At 40.8% G+C, this 19,516-nt stretch overlaps 1 protein-coding gene across 2 annotated transcripts in view; it reads right to left on the reverse strand.

Moving 5' to 3' along the window:
- The window catches only part of LOC311075917 (uncharacterized protein), a 66,590-nt gene that overhangs the window by 35,989 nt on the left and 11,085 nt on the right, over positions 1-19,516 (reverse strand). For both annotated transcript variants that reach the window (XM_084103625.1, XM_084103624.1), the window contains one exon: positions 7,705-7,924. In XM_084103625.1, coding sequence (XP_083959751.1) covers positions 7,705-7,924 — 220 coding nt within the window. The remainder of the gene's footprint in view (positions 1-7,704; positions 7,925-19,516) is intronic.

A 19,516-nucleotide genomic window follows, 5' to 3' on the forward strand; every position in this document is an offset into this window, starting at 1 on the left:
GCGGTGTCAGCGAACCGACAAGCAGCCTAGTTTGTATTAATGCCATGGTTCAAAAAATAATGTAACGTTAAAGGTTAAATAATAATTCACTTAGACTTTATAAGAAGCAATTGCGACTTTATTTCACACAATTCTGACTTTATATCTTGCAATTCTGACTTTATAACATGCAATTGCGACTTTATTTCACGCAATTCTGACTTTATATCTCGCAATTCTGACTTTATAACACGCAATTGCGACTTTATTTCACGCAATTCTGAGAAATAATGACAGAATTGCGAGATGTAAACTCGCAATTGTGAGATAAAAAGTCGCAATTATTTTTTAAAATGTTTTATTCTGTGGCGGAAACAAGCTTCCATACCTCCTGGCCTCTTCCTCCCATCCATCCTCCCTGACGCATAGCTACCGGGCCGGCCCAGCTATCGGTAGGCGCCGGCGGTGCCGCGGTAGTTACCTGAGAGAACGTTTTGGAAAAGACGGGCTATGGACCCAACCAACTCTATAGGAGGGGAGGGGAGAACTCCCTCACATGGTACAACCTATGCAGAGGCTGCGCGCTGCGGTGTCAGAATGCGGAACGTGTGTAGCCTAATGTAACTAACGTGACAAATGTGAAAAAACAAAAATCCTCGACCGGCCCAAAAGTGAAGCGGCCCACCGGGAATTCTCCCGATTACCCACCCCGGGCCTGTTGACAGCCAACGCTAGGCGCCGCTAGATCGGGAAGCGCGGATTGAGTGAGAGCGAGTGGATCACGTGACATGAAGCAAGCTCGGTCTCTGCCTCAATGTTGATAATTCAAGACAGCATGAGAACTGACTGCGCATGCGCAAACCTACGTAAACTACGTTCTATGGACCAAAGAGGCACTGCTAACCTCTGCCTCAATGGCCATGGCCTTGAATTTCCTGCATGAAACAATGGTTTTAGGAGCAAACAATGGCAAAATGAGTATATTATATGTGTATTCCTGAAAATTTTTGTTACAAAAATTAATATTTGGAATAAAATAAATGCAATTAATAATGTGGTGAATTAATAAAGTTCTTGGAATTAATAAATGTAATGTCAACATTTCCTTTGGTGAGGCACTGCCTACCCTGCCTACCCTGACCGCACGTCCCTGATCAAGACTCTTCCATTGCTCAGACATGTTGCCCCTTTCACTGATCCCACTTCTTTTTCTATCGCTTTTGATAGTTTAACCGGATGCATGTATTGCTCTGCTTGCCCTGAATCCCTGGTTTTACTTGTACATAATTTCTCATATTCAGACTCATCACCCATGTTACTTCCTTTTTTCCTTTTATTATATCATACTTCTTGGAAGTCCATATCTTGATTACCATCATCCGAAGAATCGTCCATTATGTCCACCTACTTCAACTCAAGAACCGTTCCTGCTTTGTCCTTTTAGAATCTATTACTTTATCCTAACGTTTCCTTAAAACAAAATCTCGAAACGCCGTCCACCACAATTCAAATATCCACTTGCGATCTCCAGCACCCGCCGAGAGTTTCACTTCCGGTCCCTTGTCACGAGATCCTCCAGCGAACTCTAGTCACTTCTGATTTTCCCTTTTGTTGTCGCATGTTTTCCTCACGAGCTCCCCCTACAGCTGTGGGGCGTATATTTCACAACACGGTCGTAAAAAAACTTACTTGCGGCGGCCTCCTCCCCCTCTCTACCGCTGCTCATGTGCGTTTGTTTCGATCGGAGCAAGCCAACTGTATCGTGTGGAGCTATGTCTACCGAGGTGGGTAATCTGGTAATACATCATACATGCATGTGTGTTTATGTTGAATTGCCGTAAAGCAATTCGTGTTTCGCGCTCGTTCTCGTTTCTCACGAGACTTCCAAAAAAGTGAAGTAAAGGCTTCAATCATTTTGCTGTAAGCAGAATACTGCATATTATGGGTTGTTTTCAACATTTTAAGGTATTTTGCAGGTAAAAAGGGCTGGATTTTAACAGCAGTTAAAATAATGCAGAGTCATAAGGATAATTGCAAAAGAGATCATGTCTTTATTTTATATCTCAGCAGTAAGTCATGTTATTATAGGCTACAGTCCATTTTCCAAATACAAACACGTATTCCATTGGCAACAACAGGCTTCTATTATTTCCTATAATCATGTAAATGATTAAGCTATGAACTGCAAACACTTATTTGGCCACAATTGTTATTATTATGTTAAAAGAAACGTTAACGTATCACACAGACATACCTTTGCTATTACCACGGACATAAACTGATAGTTATTTGCACGTTATGTCTGTTTGATCCAGCTGTAGACGTAAAGAGATGGGCGCAATCAATTTTCGGCGGACCATCACTTTTCGGCATGACACCTGGACGGTAGTCTCCAAGCAGGGGGGCAGGGTTTCATATTATTTTGAAGCTTCCCCCGGGCGCCGCCATTGATTAGCGGACCTCCACCTGCTGTTAGCATACCATTGACTCCCATTCATTTTGGCAGATTTCTCTTGGCCAGTGTTGTGTGTAACGTGTTACAAAGTTACAGTAACGTAACTAGTTTTTCGGGTAAAAAGTAGTGTAACGCGCTACTACTGAAAATTTGGTAACGAAACTTAGTTCATTTTTCAATTCGACGCAACATTACTTTTCCCATGGTTAGATTTGACAGTGACGTGCGCGCTTGCGCAATAGTCACAAGCTCCACACGGTACGTGACAGAGGCTGGTAGCAGTCTGCAAAGCAATCATGGCAAGCGAGAAGCAGCCGACGCTAACTTTTGAGGGATGGAGGTATTCCTACTACTTCAAACTCGTTGAAACTAAGGGGAGGAATGTGAGTGTAAGGTGTACACTGTGTCCTGGCGATAAACTTTTATCCACTGCTGTTAACTCAACTGCCAACCTCACCAAGCATTTGAAAGGAAAACATGTTAACATGAAGCTTGTCGCTCAAGATCCCCGGCGGGGAAATGATGATATGTCCAGTCCAACCCCAAATAAGCAGCTAAAACTTCATTTTCAGCACCAGGAGGTAACTAAACAAGAGTTGGACAAACTTGACGCTTCGTTCATCGTCGATGAAATGTTGCCCATCAATACTGTCGAATCTCCCACTTTCAGAAAGATATTTAGCAAAATACCTATAACAGGAGACAGGCGCCCATGGTCAGATTGTAGAACTATCACGGGCTATCTAGATGAATGTTATCTAAAAATGGAGACTGAATTAAAGAAAACATTCGAGAGTTTGCAGTATGTGTCAACCACTGCAGATATATGGAGTAGCCATAACCGAAGCTTTCTGGGAATCACAGTGCACTGGATCAATCCACGCAACTTGAATCGTGAGAAAGCTGCCATCGCATGCAAAAGAATAAAGGGCAGGCATACATGTGATGTGATAGGCTTTGAAATGGAACAGATTCACTCAGCGTTTGGCCTTTCACATAGGATCACCACCACCGTTACAGACAACGGGTCGAATTTTGTTAAAGCTTTTAAGATGTATGCACCCCCTGAGCCTGACGAGGAGGAGGATGAAGAGCAAGTTGAGCAAGGTGTAATTTTTACAGATGTGGAAGAGTTGCTTGGGACCACAGAAGGACAGTTTTCTCTTCCCCCGCATTTTAGGTGTGCTTCGCATACGCTGAATTTGATCTCGTGCAATGACATCGACAAATGGCTGTAATCCAGCAAAACTGACTCAAAATCTGTGTGGAGTGCAACGGCGAAGTGTGCTGCTCTTTGGACAAAGGCAAGCCGTTTTACCGTGGCCTCTGAGATTGTCGATGAAATCTGTGGGAAAAAAATTATCGAGCCTACATCCACAAAGTGGTATTCCTTCCACGACGCCTTGTCCCGTATCAGTGACATCCCGGCCCAAGATTTGAATACGCTTTGTAGCCTACTAGACTGGACATCAGAGGCCCGACAGAGTGCATAGTCTTCTACTGGAGACCCTGATGTCAAGGACGCTCGCACTCCAAAATGGACTGTCAAGGATGACAGCAGACCTAACGGGTGTAATTGTACAGGTAAGCCAATTCTTAATAGCCTATCTGGGCTGGGTTTCCCGAAATCTTCTTAATGCTACGTCGTTCTTAAGTTACACCTTAAGCTGTACCTTATCGTTAATACATGTTTCCCGAAACGTTCTTAATTAAGTATACCTTCAGTAAGTCATACTTTCGGAAGGTTGGTCTGGAGTCTGGACCACTCTTAGCTTCACCTTATTACTGTTGCAGGTCTATACGAATATAATTCTGAAGTTTTAATACACCCAGACAGTGTTCAGTTAGGCTAATTCAACTGTTTTCATGCAAAGAATAAAATTGTCAATCACACTGATTGTTGTTAGAATTTTAATTATATTATTATATAGTAACATTTTATAAATTTATTTTAATTAAAGAGCGCTTTTAAAGGCCAGTGAAAACATAGGCTACTGTCAGTTAAGTCCTATTCGGACGCTAATATTGTTTCTCGTGGGCTCGTACGGTATTTTAAACATTTACAGGGGTAAGTCGGTTATATTAGTGCCGTCCGAATCCATATCAATGTTTTTTCTCACCAAACCCGCGTAAAAATCCCTGGCCAAATTAGTACCTACTGTTTTTTGACAAACAGGTCGTGTGGTATTTTAATTGCCGTCTGAATCCACATCTCTGAGTTTAGAAGAGATTCAAAATCCACTGTTTAAATCCTTTTTGATCACTGCCGAGCACCGTACGTGACGTACACTTTTATTACTGAAATGCTTGAAAGTATTTACAAGAACAATATTTCATCGCAGCTCCACCTCAGCGAACAAAAATGGGAAAGAGAAGAAAGCACATCAAAAATTAAAATGATTATTATGGCAGCAATATATGAAACAATTTTAAAATATGTAGGCAAGGCTATTATAGGCTATTATAGTTTGGATTATTTTTATAATATCCCATGAGTCCTAATAAATGCAATTTCAACTATTTCTGAAGTGCTTATTTTATAAAGAACACCACTTTCTCACATAAACAGCCCCTGCACGAGAGAATAATTGATTTTCGAGCCATCGATATCAGCAGATTCAGCAGCATTGCCATGGACAGCACCCGGTAACGTCACACGTAAGAAGGTATATCTTAAGCAGCTTCCTAAGGTATAGTTCGGGGAACACGCCTAGAAATGGTATACCTTCAGTTAAGTTATACCTTAAGAGTCTTCGTAGCGCGCTAAGAGACAACGTTATCGGGAAACTCAGCCCTGAAAGTTAGTAGCTACAGGCCTACGTGTTGTATCCTAGTCATTAAAGAAAATGATTTAGTTTCATATTTATGTTTAAATAAAATAAATACATTTATTTCATCTATGTTGATTATATGAAAAGTGAAAAGCATGAGTAAGATCATAATTTTGCGCAATATATCGGGAGACAAATGGAGTGGGCAGACATGATTTTGACCACTTTATTAAGTTTGTTTTTGTAGAAAGCCTTTCTTTAAAGTGAATTTCGTTTTATATTAATTGTATCTTAATTTTAATCAATGTTTTGTCAACCAATTGCCTGAATTTAATAAATATAGCATGCAATAATCACGACATGGAGGCGAGGCACCGGCGCGTGAACTGGAGCTCTCGTCTCATACTGTAAATGTTTTATTTTGAGACATATGACCCATTTTGAGGTTACCAAGTTGTTCCTAAGGAGCCTATTGATACTATTTTTTATAATAAAGAGCACAAAAGAAATACCTGTTATGTCCTCCATAGTATAACTTTATGTAGGCCTACACATTTAGGAACAGATATTGGGTTCTGCCCAAAGTCAAGCAACATAAAAGTAACGTAGAAGTAACGAGTAACATAAAAAGTTACTTTCCAAAGGGGGTAACAAAGTAAAGTAACGGATTACTTTAAAAAAAAGTAACGAGTAACGAGCAAACACTACTTTTTGAAAGTAACTTCCCCAACACTGCTCTTGGCACGGCTACTAGAAGACAGACGGGTTGCTCACGTCACATCAACGATGTCAAGCTCAGTTTGAGTCTGCGCAGTACGCTCGACCCCCAGGAAGTGAGAGCTTCTAATTGACTTCACTTGTCTCCATTGAATCCAATGGGGTCGCTGTGTCCATTTCTTTTACTGTCTATAGCCGCTTTCCGACCAAGTAGTTATAGGAACTTAGTTCTAGGAACTGTCCACTTCTAAACAGTTCTAAGAACTACTCTCCCCCAAACTCAGTTTTGCTGTTTGCATTCGCACTGCACAAGTGGCCATAGGAACTGGTAGGAGGGGTAAGGGAGTGACGCAAGCACGGTGACTTTTATTTTGACGGCGCGACGGACCTTTATTTTGGCGGCGCTGAGAACGCCAGAGCAAACAATGCTCGCATTCTCTGTTTATTAGTTAGCAATCTGTCTAACAGTACTGTTTAATATCTTATTAGATAGAACTGTTATAGAAAGTAGACAGTATATGAAAAAAGGTTATTAGCCTATGCCGTGTGGTTGATGTCCAGTGTTGCTAGCTGGGCAGATAAACATAATCATGTTTGGCTTGGTCCCCTCAAAGTTGCGTTGGATTTTCTCTTCAGCATAAAGGTTTAGAGACCCATCTATCACTGTTTTCCATGTTTGTATAGTTAGTTTATGGAGTAAATATATAGGCTATAATCTGTGTGTTTACATTCTAGCTGTTTTAAAAATGGCGGGTGCTGGTGCTCCGCGTGCGTTCGGTCAATCAGCGTACACTAACGTCACGGATAGTTCCTATAGTGCTGGTTTAGACCCTACTCTGAGGTAGGACCTAAATTAGTTCCTACAAATGGAGTTCCTAGAACTAAAATCGTTCCTAGTTCCTGCGGTGTGAACACGCCGACATCCGGGTACCTTAGCCAATAGTTCTAGGAACTGTGAAAAGGTTCCTCCGGTCGGAAAGCGGCTTATGTCCCCAAGTTGCAAGGTTGGTTTTCCACGTGGGAACGCTGGGGGGAGCGGGGAAAGTCACCAATATCACCAGACCAGGTTGTTTAACCATCCAAATGATTTCTAGACAGTTTTATTAAGTTAAAAAAGTGACCAAGTTCTGCTTTAAGAATTTAATGTCACTGCCACCCAGTTTGATCATAAATAGTCTTCAAATATTAAAGCTGGGGTCTTTAATCTTTCTAATGATACTCAGTTTGCCCAGATCAAGCAAGAGTGTGATCTTTTAACATGCAGTGAATGTTAAACAACAATAATCAACGGCGATCTCTGAACCTAAAGGGGTTAATCCAACTATCCTGCATGTCTTTGAATTGCTGGGGAAGCCGGAGGAAACCTACAGCAACACAGGGAGAACATGCAAATTTCACAAATAAAGGCCCCCTGACTGATTCAGCCAGGACTCAAACCAGGGACCTTCGTTTTGTGAGGCAAGATGTCTGGATATTTTCAGATTTTCTTATTCTTTTGGATCTATCATGTATTTTTGTAAGCTGTTTCATCACACCCTTATCAGTGGAGATTCAAGGTTATTGACTTTGCAGTAAAAAAACATGATGTTTAGAAAGATACAGGGCAATTGTATCACCCAATTGTCTATCTGCCATTAGTGGTTGATTGGTGCAGTTATTTTTTGTCAGAGGCATTTCAACAAATACAGTCCACACAATGTTGTTAAAACAATAAAAATAAATCTGAAATACAAAGTTTAAATATTGCAAAAAGTGCAATGAATGAACTCAAATTGTGTTTACCTGGGATTGAAGGCGATTTCTCTGTTTCCATTGTCTCATCGGTCCATGATTTGCTTGTCTGTGGAGTATTGTCTGTCAGTGAGGATTCATTGGTCCGTGGAACATTGTCTGCCTGTAGAGATTCACTGGTCTGAGGAGCATTTTCTGTCTGTGGAGATTCATTGGTCTGAGGAGCATTGTCTGTCAGTGGAGATGCATTAGTCTGTGGAGCATTGTCTGCCTGTAGAGATTCATGGATAATGGTGTGAGTTTCCAACATTCTGAAACATTTGAGCAGCACATTTCAGCACAAATAATTTTATGAATCTGTCACAATGTGATGCAGAACCTGATATTAAAGGATGGATCAGTTAAAAATTATATCCGCCAAAACACACATGAGTTAAACCATAACAAAGTGTTAAATCTCATTTCAAGAGGACAAGCACAATGTGAGGGGTCAGAGGATTAGTGGAAAATGGCCATAAAAAATGTATGCTAGTTGCTACCAGTGTAGACACTAAGAGCCTACTAAAGGGGCTGTCTTGAGTAACATGTAAAGCCAGATTGCACAGTTTCTATTTAGTTTCATCAAACAGTAATGCAGCTGTTAAAGCCATGGCGCAATGGGGGTGCACAAGCACATTTTTTTGTCTGACTCTCTGTTCAGTTGTTAATTTTTTTTTCATCTTTACAATTAGGGGTGGGCGATATAGCCTCAAAATTATATCACGATATTTCAAGAATATTTGCGATAATGATATTTATGACGACATAGAAAACAAATTTAGACAATTTTTTTTAATTACATTTATCTCACCTAAATGTTTGCTCACTCATTGTGTTTTTACAAGTGGGTAATTTTGTTTTTAAGAGTTTACACAACACAAGGAAGCTTAATTGATTTCAATCTTTGAATTAAATTGAAAAAAGTAGCAAAAAATAAATACAAAATAATAAAGATACAAATAAAGAGTGTCATGTATTTACTAGAGCAACAAATACGATGACGAATAGTCTTGATTTTGATTATTTTATTTGCTGATTAACCAAAAGACTTTTCAGTTAGGAACTCAAACACTACACTTAAAGTGCTCTGGTAGACTGTTCTTTTCTCTTGAAGGCGCACTCCTTTTTATCGAGAGCTCTCACAGCCAATCACAAACACTGTTGCTCTCACAGCCAATAACAAACAAGATCAAAAGTCAACTCAAATACAAATTAATAGTATTCAAATACAAATGTTAATACACAACACTTCTCCCCTGAAATCTGGAACTCACAATTTTACCATTTCAAACCACACAACAAAACAAAAATAAAACAAAACATTTGTTTTGTTAAGGTCTCTCTCTCTCTTTTTTATTTATTTATTTTTTTCTTTTTTTATCTCATTATATTACAGTTTTTCTCGATTGCTTAAACACTATAACCAGGCTTTTGAACTAAAATTTCAAAACCATAATGCCATTTATCAAAAAGCACACCCATTTCACTAAACTATAAACACTATTCCCTGTTTTGACACATGAGTCAGATTTGTTGAACTGTCACTGCAAAACTCTACACACAAATCCCTTCATTTCTCATTGCCTAGACCATGTTGTCATATAGAAAGCACTAGCATTCAAAATTGTTCACTCAAGTCAGCACAGCTTCAGCTCAGTTAGCACACAATTACCCAAGTGGAAACACTAAGAGTCAAAATTTAACACACATCAGTCAGAACCTTCAATAGATATATAAAAGGGCCCAAATCAGTTTATTGCGTTTTGGAACAATAGATCCAGAAAGACATGAAGGAAGAGGGATAAGAATGAGGAGGAGGAAGGGCAAGGACAAGAAGACAAGCAGTCTCAGATGAAATTCAAGCCACTCTAGTTGCCCATGTCTCTGTCAATGGTATGACTATGAGGGAGGCTCGGCTACGAGTAAGGCCAAATTTGAGTCGCTTTACCGTCGCCTCGAGAACCTTCAGGGAGGTGTGGTGGCAAACAAAATTCTATCACTGAATAAGAGACAAACATTTCCAATAGTCTTTGATGAGGTTTATTTTCTTGCAAGAAAAGGCCAGCAGTCGTACAGTCACACAGAGTGGCTGCAGAGTGTGACAGTGAAGGGAGGGCATCCTTTCTCCTTTATAGTCTTGACTCCCAGAATGTTATATTTCTAGGCAAATGATGTTATTTCAACCATATGTGGAACATTCTTAGACGTATCCATCATATTGTATCCTTGAGTGGAGGCCCTCCTGTCACGACCAACACTCTTTTCCATTCCATTCCAATACAATTCGAATTCCATATTAGAATATGGTTTGTTTGTGCTCTTTTACTGTCATATGTTGGTCACACACATCTTACTGTAAGTAAATATAAAAAAAAATAGAGGAGAGAGTAAAAAAAAAAAAGAGTAAAAAAAAAAGAAAAAAAAAGAGTAAAACAGGAAAAAAAAATATGTTTGTGTGTGTGTGTTTTCTGTGTATGAATAAAAATGTGCCAATGTATCCACTGGTTGTGTCTTTTGTGTTCATCATGTGAAAAGGTTTGTGAGGGGGGGAACCACAAGCAACATAACTTACCAGTTTTGGAAATGTTGTTTTGAATTTATTGCACCAGTGTCTTAGACTATGTTGTATTGTGTGTGATTTTGAGGGCTTGTGTGTCCTGTCTGAGGGCAAAGTTTGTTTTTTCAGCAAGAGTGAATGATTTTGAGTGTAGAGCTTCATTGACCTGAAAATAGGATGTTTGGGGAATTGGGTGAGACATTATGGATTTGTGTTTATAGTTTTGAGAATACGAGGCATAGTTTCAAGAAATGTGTTTAAGCAATCGAGAAAAACTGTAATTACAGATCCAATCGAATCGGGGGCTTTACTTGCCTCTTAGGTCTCAGTGCCCCTTCCTGAGTGACAGTGGTTCCTGGAACCCCTAATTCTAACGGCTTTCCCTGTACAGAATTGTTAGAATCCTCATCTCTTACATGTCCTGCCACAATGCCATGAGCCCTTGTTTTTAACACATCCTTGTTAATTACATCATTCTGACACGGTTCATCATTTAACTCTGGTTGTTGCAATTCCGAACCGATGAGCTGGTTTACATGTCTCTTGTACAATTTCCCAAACACTTTTACCAAGTATGTAACAGGACCTAGCACCTAGGAACCACACTTCCCGGTACCCACTTGGCACTTTCCCCTCCCCTGTGGTTTCGAACCAAAACTTGTTGTTTTGGCAAAAACTGTCTGACAGTTTTACTATGAGACAGTTTAGCTTGCTGAGCTGCCTGCTTCTGCTGCATGCTCTCTGTGAAACTAGGTTTCAAGAGTGACATTCTGGTTTTGAATTCTCGCTTTATGAATAACTCTGCTGGGGTTTTTCCTGTGGTAGATTGGGGGGTGCTTCGGTAACAAAAAAGAAAATTGTGGATACAGTGCTGTAAAGACAAGTTGTTATTCTTTCCCTTTTCCAAAGCCCTTTTAAAATTTTGCACCAACCTCTCTGCAGCGCCATTAGAGGCTGGATGGTATGCCGGGCTCCGAATGTGTTTTACCCCATTGTTTTTCAAAAATGTTTGAAATTCACTTGCCACAAACTGCGGCCCATTATCAGAGATCAATTCATCAGGAAGGCCCCAATTAGCAAAGTAACCCCTTAAGATCTCAATGGTCTTTCCTGCAGTGGTACTAGACATCAATGCAATTTCAGGCCAGCGTGAAAAACTATCTGTTACTACCAGAAAGTTATATTTCCCTTTTTGAGCAAATTCCACGTGAATTCTTTGCCAGGGCCTATTAGGCCAACTCCAATTATGCACAGGAGCTGTAACAGGCTGATTCCTTTCTGTCTGGCATGTTTGACATGTGCTCACTAATACTTCTATGTCTGCATCAAGGTTAGGCCACCAAAAATGGCTTCGAGCTAGGGCCTTCATCTTCACTATGCCCTGATGATTGTGATGCAGTTCTGTCAGCATTTGTGATCTTAACACTTCTGGCACGATCACACGGAAACCCCAAAGAACACACTCAGATTCTACAGTCAGTTCTGTGTTTCTCAAAAAATATGGCTTTAGTGTATCCTCTGTGACGTGTTTTGGCCAACCATTTAACGTAAAATGTTTCACTTTCTGTAACACTGTGTCCAATTTTGTCTGTTTTGCAATTTCTTGTGCCGATATTGGAACACTATCCAAAAAGGAAACTCAGAATCGTAGTTTACTCTCATTACTCTCAACAGTCAGAGGTAAACATGACAAAGCGTCAGCGTTACTGTGTTGCAGGGAGGGTTTATATGTGATGTCATACTGATACGCAGCTAAAATCAGTGACCATCTCTGTAGTCTCGCTGCAGCCAAGGTTGGTACGCCTGTCTTCGGTCCGAATATCTTGACCAACGGTTTGTGATCTGTATATAGCCTGAATTTGCGCCCATACAAGTAGTCATTAAATTTAGTCACCCCAAAAATAATACTCAGAGCCTCTTTTTCAATCTGCGAATAGTTAACTTCAGTCTTTGTTAGTGTACGTGAGGCATACGAAATGGGCTTTTCTGTACCGTCTGGAAATTGGTGTGAAATTACTGCCCCAACCCCATATGGGGATGCATCACAAGCTAGGATCACCGGCAATTTAGGGTCATAATGTGTCAGCACCGGCGCCGAAGACAGCCTTGATTTTCGTTCAAATGCACTTTGACATTTTTCTGTCCATTTCCAATCAGCATCTTTGTGAAGCAACTCAGTGAGTGGTTTAATTTCACTCGACAGATTTGGTATAAATTTACCATAATAATTCAGCATGGCCAGGAATGATCTCAACTCTGATACATTTTTAGGCACAGGGGCTTTGTCGATGGCTTCAGTTTTCTCCGGGATTGGGTGCAACCCTTCCGCATCGATGACATGTCCGAGGTACGTTACACTATTCTGAAAAAAAGAACATTTTTCTTTGTTTAGCCTAAGCCCATGTTCTTCTAGACGTTTCAAAACATTACTCAAATTTTTCAAATGCTCGTTGGTGTCTCTTCCGGTTATTACTGTAAAATATCATCAAGATAGCACACAACACCCTCTAATCCTTGCAAGACCATATCCATGGTACGCTGGAAGATTGACGGCGCACTAGCGACCCCATATGGTAAACGATTGTACACGTATAATCCCCGCTGCGTAATAACAGTGAGGAAAGGCTTACTTTCGTCATCCATTTTCAGTTGAGTGTACGCTTGCGTCAAATCCAGTTTGGTGAAATGTTTTCCCCCAGCTAGGGTAGAGAACAAATCCTGCGTTTTGGGTATGGAGTACTGATCAATGTCTAGCCACGGATTGATCGTCACTTTATAATCGCCACATATGCGAACTGAGCCGTCCTGTTTTGGGATACAGACAAGGGGCGCGTCCCACTCGCTGTGTAATACCGGAGAAATTACTCCTTGTTGCTCTAGTTCATTCAATTTCTTATCGACGGCCTCCCGTAGTGCATAAGGCACCGGCCTCGCTTTGCAAAAGTTCGGTTTTGCCTCAGGCGAAACGCACAATTTGGCGGTTACCCCGTTCGCGCAATCTAATTGGGAACTAAACACAGCTTTGTGGTCTGCGCAGATTTTCTCAACCAGATCGCGTATGTGATTCACTCGAGACCAATCCAAATTTAGCACCCTGATCCAATCGCGACCCATAAGAGCTGGCCCTTTTCCTCGCGACACTAACAAAGTTAGTTTTAAATCTTGCGCCCCATTTTGAACTTGGACATTCATTTTTCCCAACAATTCCATGGGTTGATCAAGTTGTTGAAGTTGGGTTGTTGAAGTTACATGGTTGCAATTTTACCTTTTTGAATTTTGACCAGTACAAGCTCTCAGAAATGACCGACACAGCGGCCCCAGTGTCTACCTCCATACACATTTTAACCCCGTTACATCTCACCATAACCTTGTATGGTTTCACATACCCAGATACGTCCGTAGTTACTGTGTGCAGTCTCAAATCAGTTCGTTCCTCGGAAACATCCGACGGCAACGCCACGGCTCCATAAAATGAATCTTCCCGTCTGTCCATGAAGTTCACGTCCGATCCGCGATTGAAAAGAACGAACAGTCATTTTTCCTGTTGACCGTTGCTGCTCCTTTGATTTGAAATCAGTCCGCTTATTCTTACAGGCCCGTTCCAGATGACCAGCTTTTCCACATCCCCGACACTGAAAATCTTTGAACTTGCAGTCGCTCGGTCCATGTCCTTTCCCCAGGCATCTGTAGCACTCTCGGCCGCTGATGCTCCTTGACTCCGGTCGCAACGCCCTGGACTCAGGCTGCTTCACTCCCCACAGGCCTAGATGATCCGTCCGCATATACGATGGGGGCAGTCCCTTCTGCATAGACTGCATTCCACTGGTTGTACACTCAAAATTGTTCATTATTTCCAGCATACGTGCCCATGTCAGGCCTTCATCACTTGCGGCATTTAAAGTCCCTGTAAAGTCAAAATTAAGTATGTGTTCTGGGTTTGTCACACCACAGAAAAATGTGTTATTAGCCACCCAGCCAAATTTGAATGATAAAAAAAGCCGGCAAGTACATAAAATAAGCTATCAAATTCTTGAAAAAATGAGCAGTAGTCTCTGCTCTCAAACGCTGGGGGCGTGTCCGCTGGCTGCGCTGAAACCACGCCCACTCGCGGGAAAGCTGCCGTCGCCACACTCAACTGTCACCGTTACAGATGGAATGGATGCTCCTAGTCCGCCCCTGCACCTAGCAGCTTAATTGGTTTTACAAAGCCATACATGTTCGAGCCTGGACTACCTACTATAATTATAACATAAGCACACAAGGCAACTTACACTCATCACTGGTGGGCACGCACTGCCGACGATGGCACCAGTTGTCGGCGCGACGGGAGGATGAAGGCCGAGGCGGGAGATAGTCGGTTCGGCCCCATTTACCAGTACAGCGGATTATCAGTGAATCCCAGTTGTCTCCGACGAAAGTTTATAAAACTATCCCGTGTAAAATGATCACTACAGAGGCGGGGTTTGGCGGTGATCCACAGCTGTCCATCAAGGTGGCTCTTCACAAAATTAATCCACTTCTTCTTGATGTGATCGTTTTTCGGAAATTTAAATAAGGACACCGATCTGTTATGTACGTGATCGCATCCAGGTAGTACGCATTTCCGTGACGAAGGCATAGCTAGCTTGCAAACTATAGGCTGTAGTAACTAATAGTACTGACAGTAACTCGCGATCGGCAAACTGATGTGAATGTGCTATATTGTTAGGGGAGGGGCCAGCGTCAGGGGCTCCAGTGCGTCATCAAGTAGGGGCGTGTCCAGGAGCTCAGGGGCTTCAGTGCGTCATCGAGCCCCCGTTTTAGCCCCGCCCAGAAAATCCGGAACACAGCAATGGTGAAAAAATGTTTAACGGTCTAACTCCACAATTCTATATTTCACAGTTCACAGTCTTGGTAATATGTTTTAGCAATACATTTCTAACATTTATAATGTGTTTAGAATTTTTTTTTAGAATTGCCTTTACAGGGACTTTAACAGTTTTCGGCGCAGTTCTTTGTCAATTATGCCACACACGAATTGATCTCTTAGCTGCTCCTCCAAGCTGGCGCCAAATTCGCAGGTGCAGGCCAGCCCCTTTAAGCTAGCTATATAGTCCCCAAAAGATTCTCCAGCTTGCTGTCGACGATTTCGGAACGTGAATCTTTCAGCCAACACATTCTTTTTAGGTGTGTAAAAGTCTCTAAATGCCTTCAATAAGTCCGAGAATTCTGTCTCGCTCACTTTGCTCGGTGCAATCAGATCTCTTAGCAGTGCAAAAGTTTTCGGACCAACCACAGACAAAAATACCGCTCTCCGCCGGTCAGCTTCAATCTTGTTGGCCACCAGAAACTGCAAAAGCCTTTCTTCATAGTTTTCAAACGTTTCCGACGTTTCGTCGAACGTTAATCCTGTGTCTGTACTGTAGAGCGCCATGCTTGCTTTTTCTTTTAGCTAATCACGGCGGGAGCGACCCGCTGCAGAATACAACACATTAAAATCCCATTCTCGTCGCCAAACTTGTCATGTATTTACTAGAGCAACAAATACGATGACGAATAGTCTTGATTTTGATTATTTTATTTGCTGATTAACCAAAAGACTTTTCAGTTAGGAACTCAAACACTACACTTAAAGTGCTCTGGTAGACTGTTCTTTTCTCTTGAAGGCGCGCTCCTTTTTATCGAGAGCTCTCACAGCCAATCACAAACACTGTTGCTCTCACAGCCAATAACAAACAAGATCAAAAGTCAACTCAAATACAAATTAATAGTATTCAAATACAAATGTTAATACACAACAAAGAAAAAAGTTTTTGGGTAGGTCTAACACTAGTATTCAGAAATGCTACAGAAACTGAATAAGGTAATCAAATGTAAAATAACACGGATAGTCCTGAGTCCTGACTAAATTAAATACATAGGCTATTAATTCTGATTCCTTACAATGAAAGCTTTTGTTGTTTTGACGACAACATTAATGACAGACACATATGGCTGCTGTCACTTTTAGAGCTAGTGCCCGTATCCATTACTGTTTTCATTATACTGTCTGTCACACGCGTTTTATGCTTATTTCAGACATAACCGATTGTTTATGAATATACTAACTATGACCGGAATTTTTACACAATTTTGCGTGTTTTTTCCACCGTTAAAGCGATATAATCCGCGAAAAAGAACTTTTGTTAGTTTGTGAGACGGCTTTACTGTATGTATGCACGCAGAGTAAACATCTCTCAGGGAGAGTTTAAAATCGCAAATGTTTAAACTGATAAGACTTAAAAAGAAGTGAAAATGATAAACTTTAGTTACGATGCAAGTGACAAAAGACAATTCCGTCATGTCCTGACTGCAAAACACAAGAGTGTGTTATCGACGCTTGACTTGTGCAACCCATTTTGAGAGCGAGAGAGAGAAGACAGCGGCACTGCTGAACACTCACGCGGTTGGCAAAATTGCGTCTTGGAGAAAGTTTTAAAATTATTGATTTGATTTTATAATCTGTGTGGATTCATTTAGGCTTCTCATACAATGTACATGCTAAAGTGAATCAGTGTTTGCGGGGAATTTCCCGCATTATAAGTGGTAGACCTGCGGGAATTATTAAAATACTATTGAAGTAGCTCCTTTTTAGGTAAATCGTCATTGGGGGCTGACTTGCTGCTCTCACGCTCAGACAGGTGTTGTTGTGCATGCGGGGCTATATGACACTTTTTTATCATGTAAAAATGTATACCGGTATTATCGTGGACGGTATGATATGGCACACCCCTATTTCCAATACACATCTGTGCAATACATATTCATTAAAAAAAAAAAAAAGTATTTCGAAAGGGAACTCACACTGCATCCTGAGACACTTATGGGTAACACCTCAGGGTGACTGAAGCAACTGTCAAATCATGGCAATCGTATTGGCCAGCGACAGCTTATGACATCATACTAGTGCGACCAGGAAGTATATAAGGGGTGTCTAGGGAACATGTCAACCACTTATTGTCTGAGGGGACTGTGCAGGCAGCCCGGAGGCATGGCAACGAGACCCTGTGTCTCATTCCCTATTCTCAGGGAACAAGGGGTTACAGTCATAGTGCGTCCTGAGATACTTATGGGGAATGAAATACCTGTGTCGCCATGCTGAGGGGAGTGCATGCCAAAACAATGGCTGAAACTGTATCACAATAATGGCAACTTCCAGCGGAAGTGCCAAAATCACTCACCCCTTCAGGTCACACATTAGACTGTATTACGTCCAAGGACGTATTCAAACTGTTATTGTTGTTTATACAAGGAGTGTTATTGGAGTGTATATTTCTTTATCTTTCTCTGTCTTTCTCTCTTCCTGTATTTGCTTTCTTGATAGTAAATTACTACCACCTGTGCTCAATCATCGATCTGAGCGCTGGCCATGCGATGTTTGGTGCGTGTCTGAAGGAATTCCCTATAAAGCAGCTGAGATAGCGTGGAGGAAGGAGAGAGACAAACGCAGCGTTGAGGTTATTCCACTCTCCAGTGCCAGATGAGTTGGCGCACGTTGCGCTCTTTGTTGTTGGGTTACAATGTGTGCGTCATAATGTTCAGTTCAGTTAATGACATTAACAGGGCTCCAGACTAACCTTTTGCCTTGGTTGCACTGGTGCGCCTAACTTTTTTATTTAGGTGCACCAGCACAAAATTTGGGTGCACCCAAATTTTTCCTTGGCTCGCATCACCTTTAACGCCACAATTTCAAGGTCACCTTTTTATCACACTCTATATACATTCATATATATTATGTAAATGATTTTAAACAAGAAGGTGTAGGTAAATACTTTTTTTTTTATTTGAAGCACAATTATTAACGGTATTCCTACTCTTACCAATACTGCTTATCGATCCGGTACTTTAACTGTATTATTATGGTTCTTTTTGTTTTATATATATATATAATAAACAAAGATAAACAATAGATAAACAAAAGATAAACAATTAAACAAAGATACACATTATATAGGCCTACACAGTGCTTTAATTTCAGGAAGGCCTACTAACATTACTGTTCAGGCATGGTCTAAAAAGAAATCTAATAAAGTAATAAAATGTAAAATAACACTGTATAATTTATCATGAATAGATTAATGCTTATTAAAGCTGAAGTTATTCTTTCAAGAGCTGTGAGTGATTTTTCTCTTGTTGTTTGATTCGCAGTAATGGCGCAATCGTCCGCATGTTTATTAGACTGCGGCCCCTTTAAGATCTAATAGGCGACTGATGCACCATATTCTCCCAACTATTTCCATAACTACGTCCATTTAAGACATAAACTGTTTTTAGTGAATCTCCAAGCTGGTCATTTTGACACACTTTTGTGTACAATTAATCGTTTAGATGCGCACATGAAACCCAAAGTATAATTTGCTTGTCTCGGTCTGTTTCGGAGCGCGCGCCGCCTTGCGAACAGCATCTCTTGTGCAGATTTTTGTGCTTTTAATAGCTCTTTTAATTATTAAACGCGTCCCGCAATTTAGCAACAGTAGCTAGACTGCATTTTACAACAATCACCGATCGTGCTGATTCTGTCGTTATGTTTTAGGGAGAAATGATATATATATATATATATATATATATATATATATATATATATATATATATATATATATTATAATACATGTTTACACAAAAAAATTTACACACACAAGTACTGTCCCCCTTTACTTAACATACACATAAATTGTAAGAATATGACTAATAGTAAAGACTACTAATAAATAAACATTGGGCCTATGCTAAAGCTATTATATAGCAGTCCCAAACTTTGGGCCCTATTTTAACGATCTGAAACGCAAGTGTCAAGCGCAAAGCACAAGTAACTTTGTGGGTGGGTCTTGGGCGCTGTTGCTATTTTCCCGGCGGCATAAATGACTCTTGCGCCCGACGCAAATCTAAAAGGGGTTGGTCTGAAGTAGCTTCATTATTCATAGATGTGGTTTGGGCATAATGTGAAATAAACCAATCAGAGCGTCATCTCACATTCCCTTTAAGAGCAGGCGCTCTTGTTCTAAAGCGGATTCCTATTATAACGGCTGATTTGCCAGGCGCGCGCCAGGAGCGGTTCACAGCCGAGGAGACCGACGTTCTCGTCAGGGACGTTGGGGATGGAGAAACACACCCAAATTAACTTCGGTTAAACAGGCGTATGATAATTTGGGTAAATGTGTAAGCTAGATGTATGCTTTTATAATAAACTGTCTATCTATCTATCTATCTATCTATCTATCTATCTATCTATCTATCTATCTATCTATCTAT

The sequence above is a fragment of the Abramis brama genome (genome assembly GCF_963993115.1).
Source record: "Abramis brama genome assembly, chromosome: 25".
In the NCBI taxonomy this organism is placed as follows: domain Eukaryota; kingdom Metazoa; phylum Chordata; class Actinopteri; order Cypriniformes; family Leuciscidae; genus Abramis; species Abramis brama.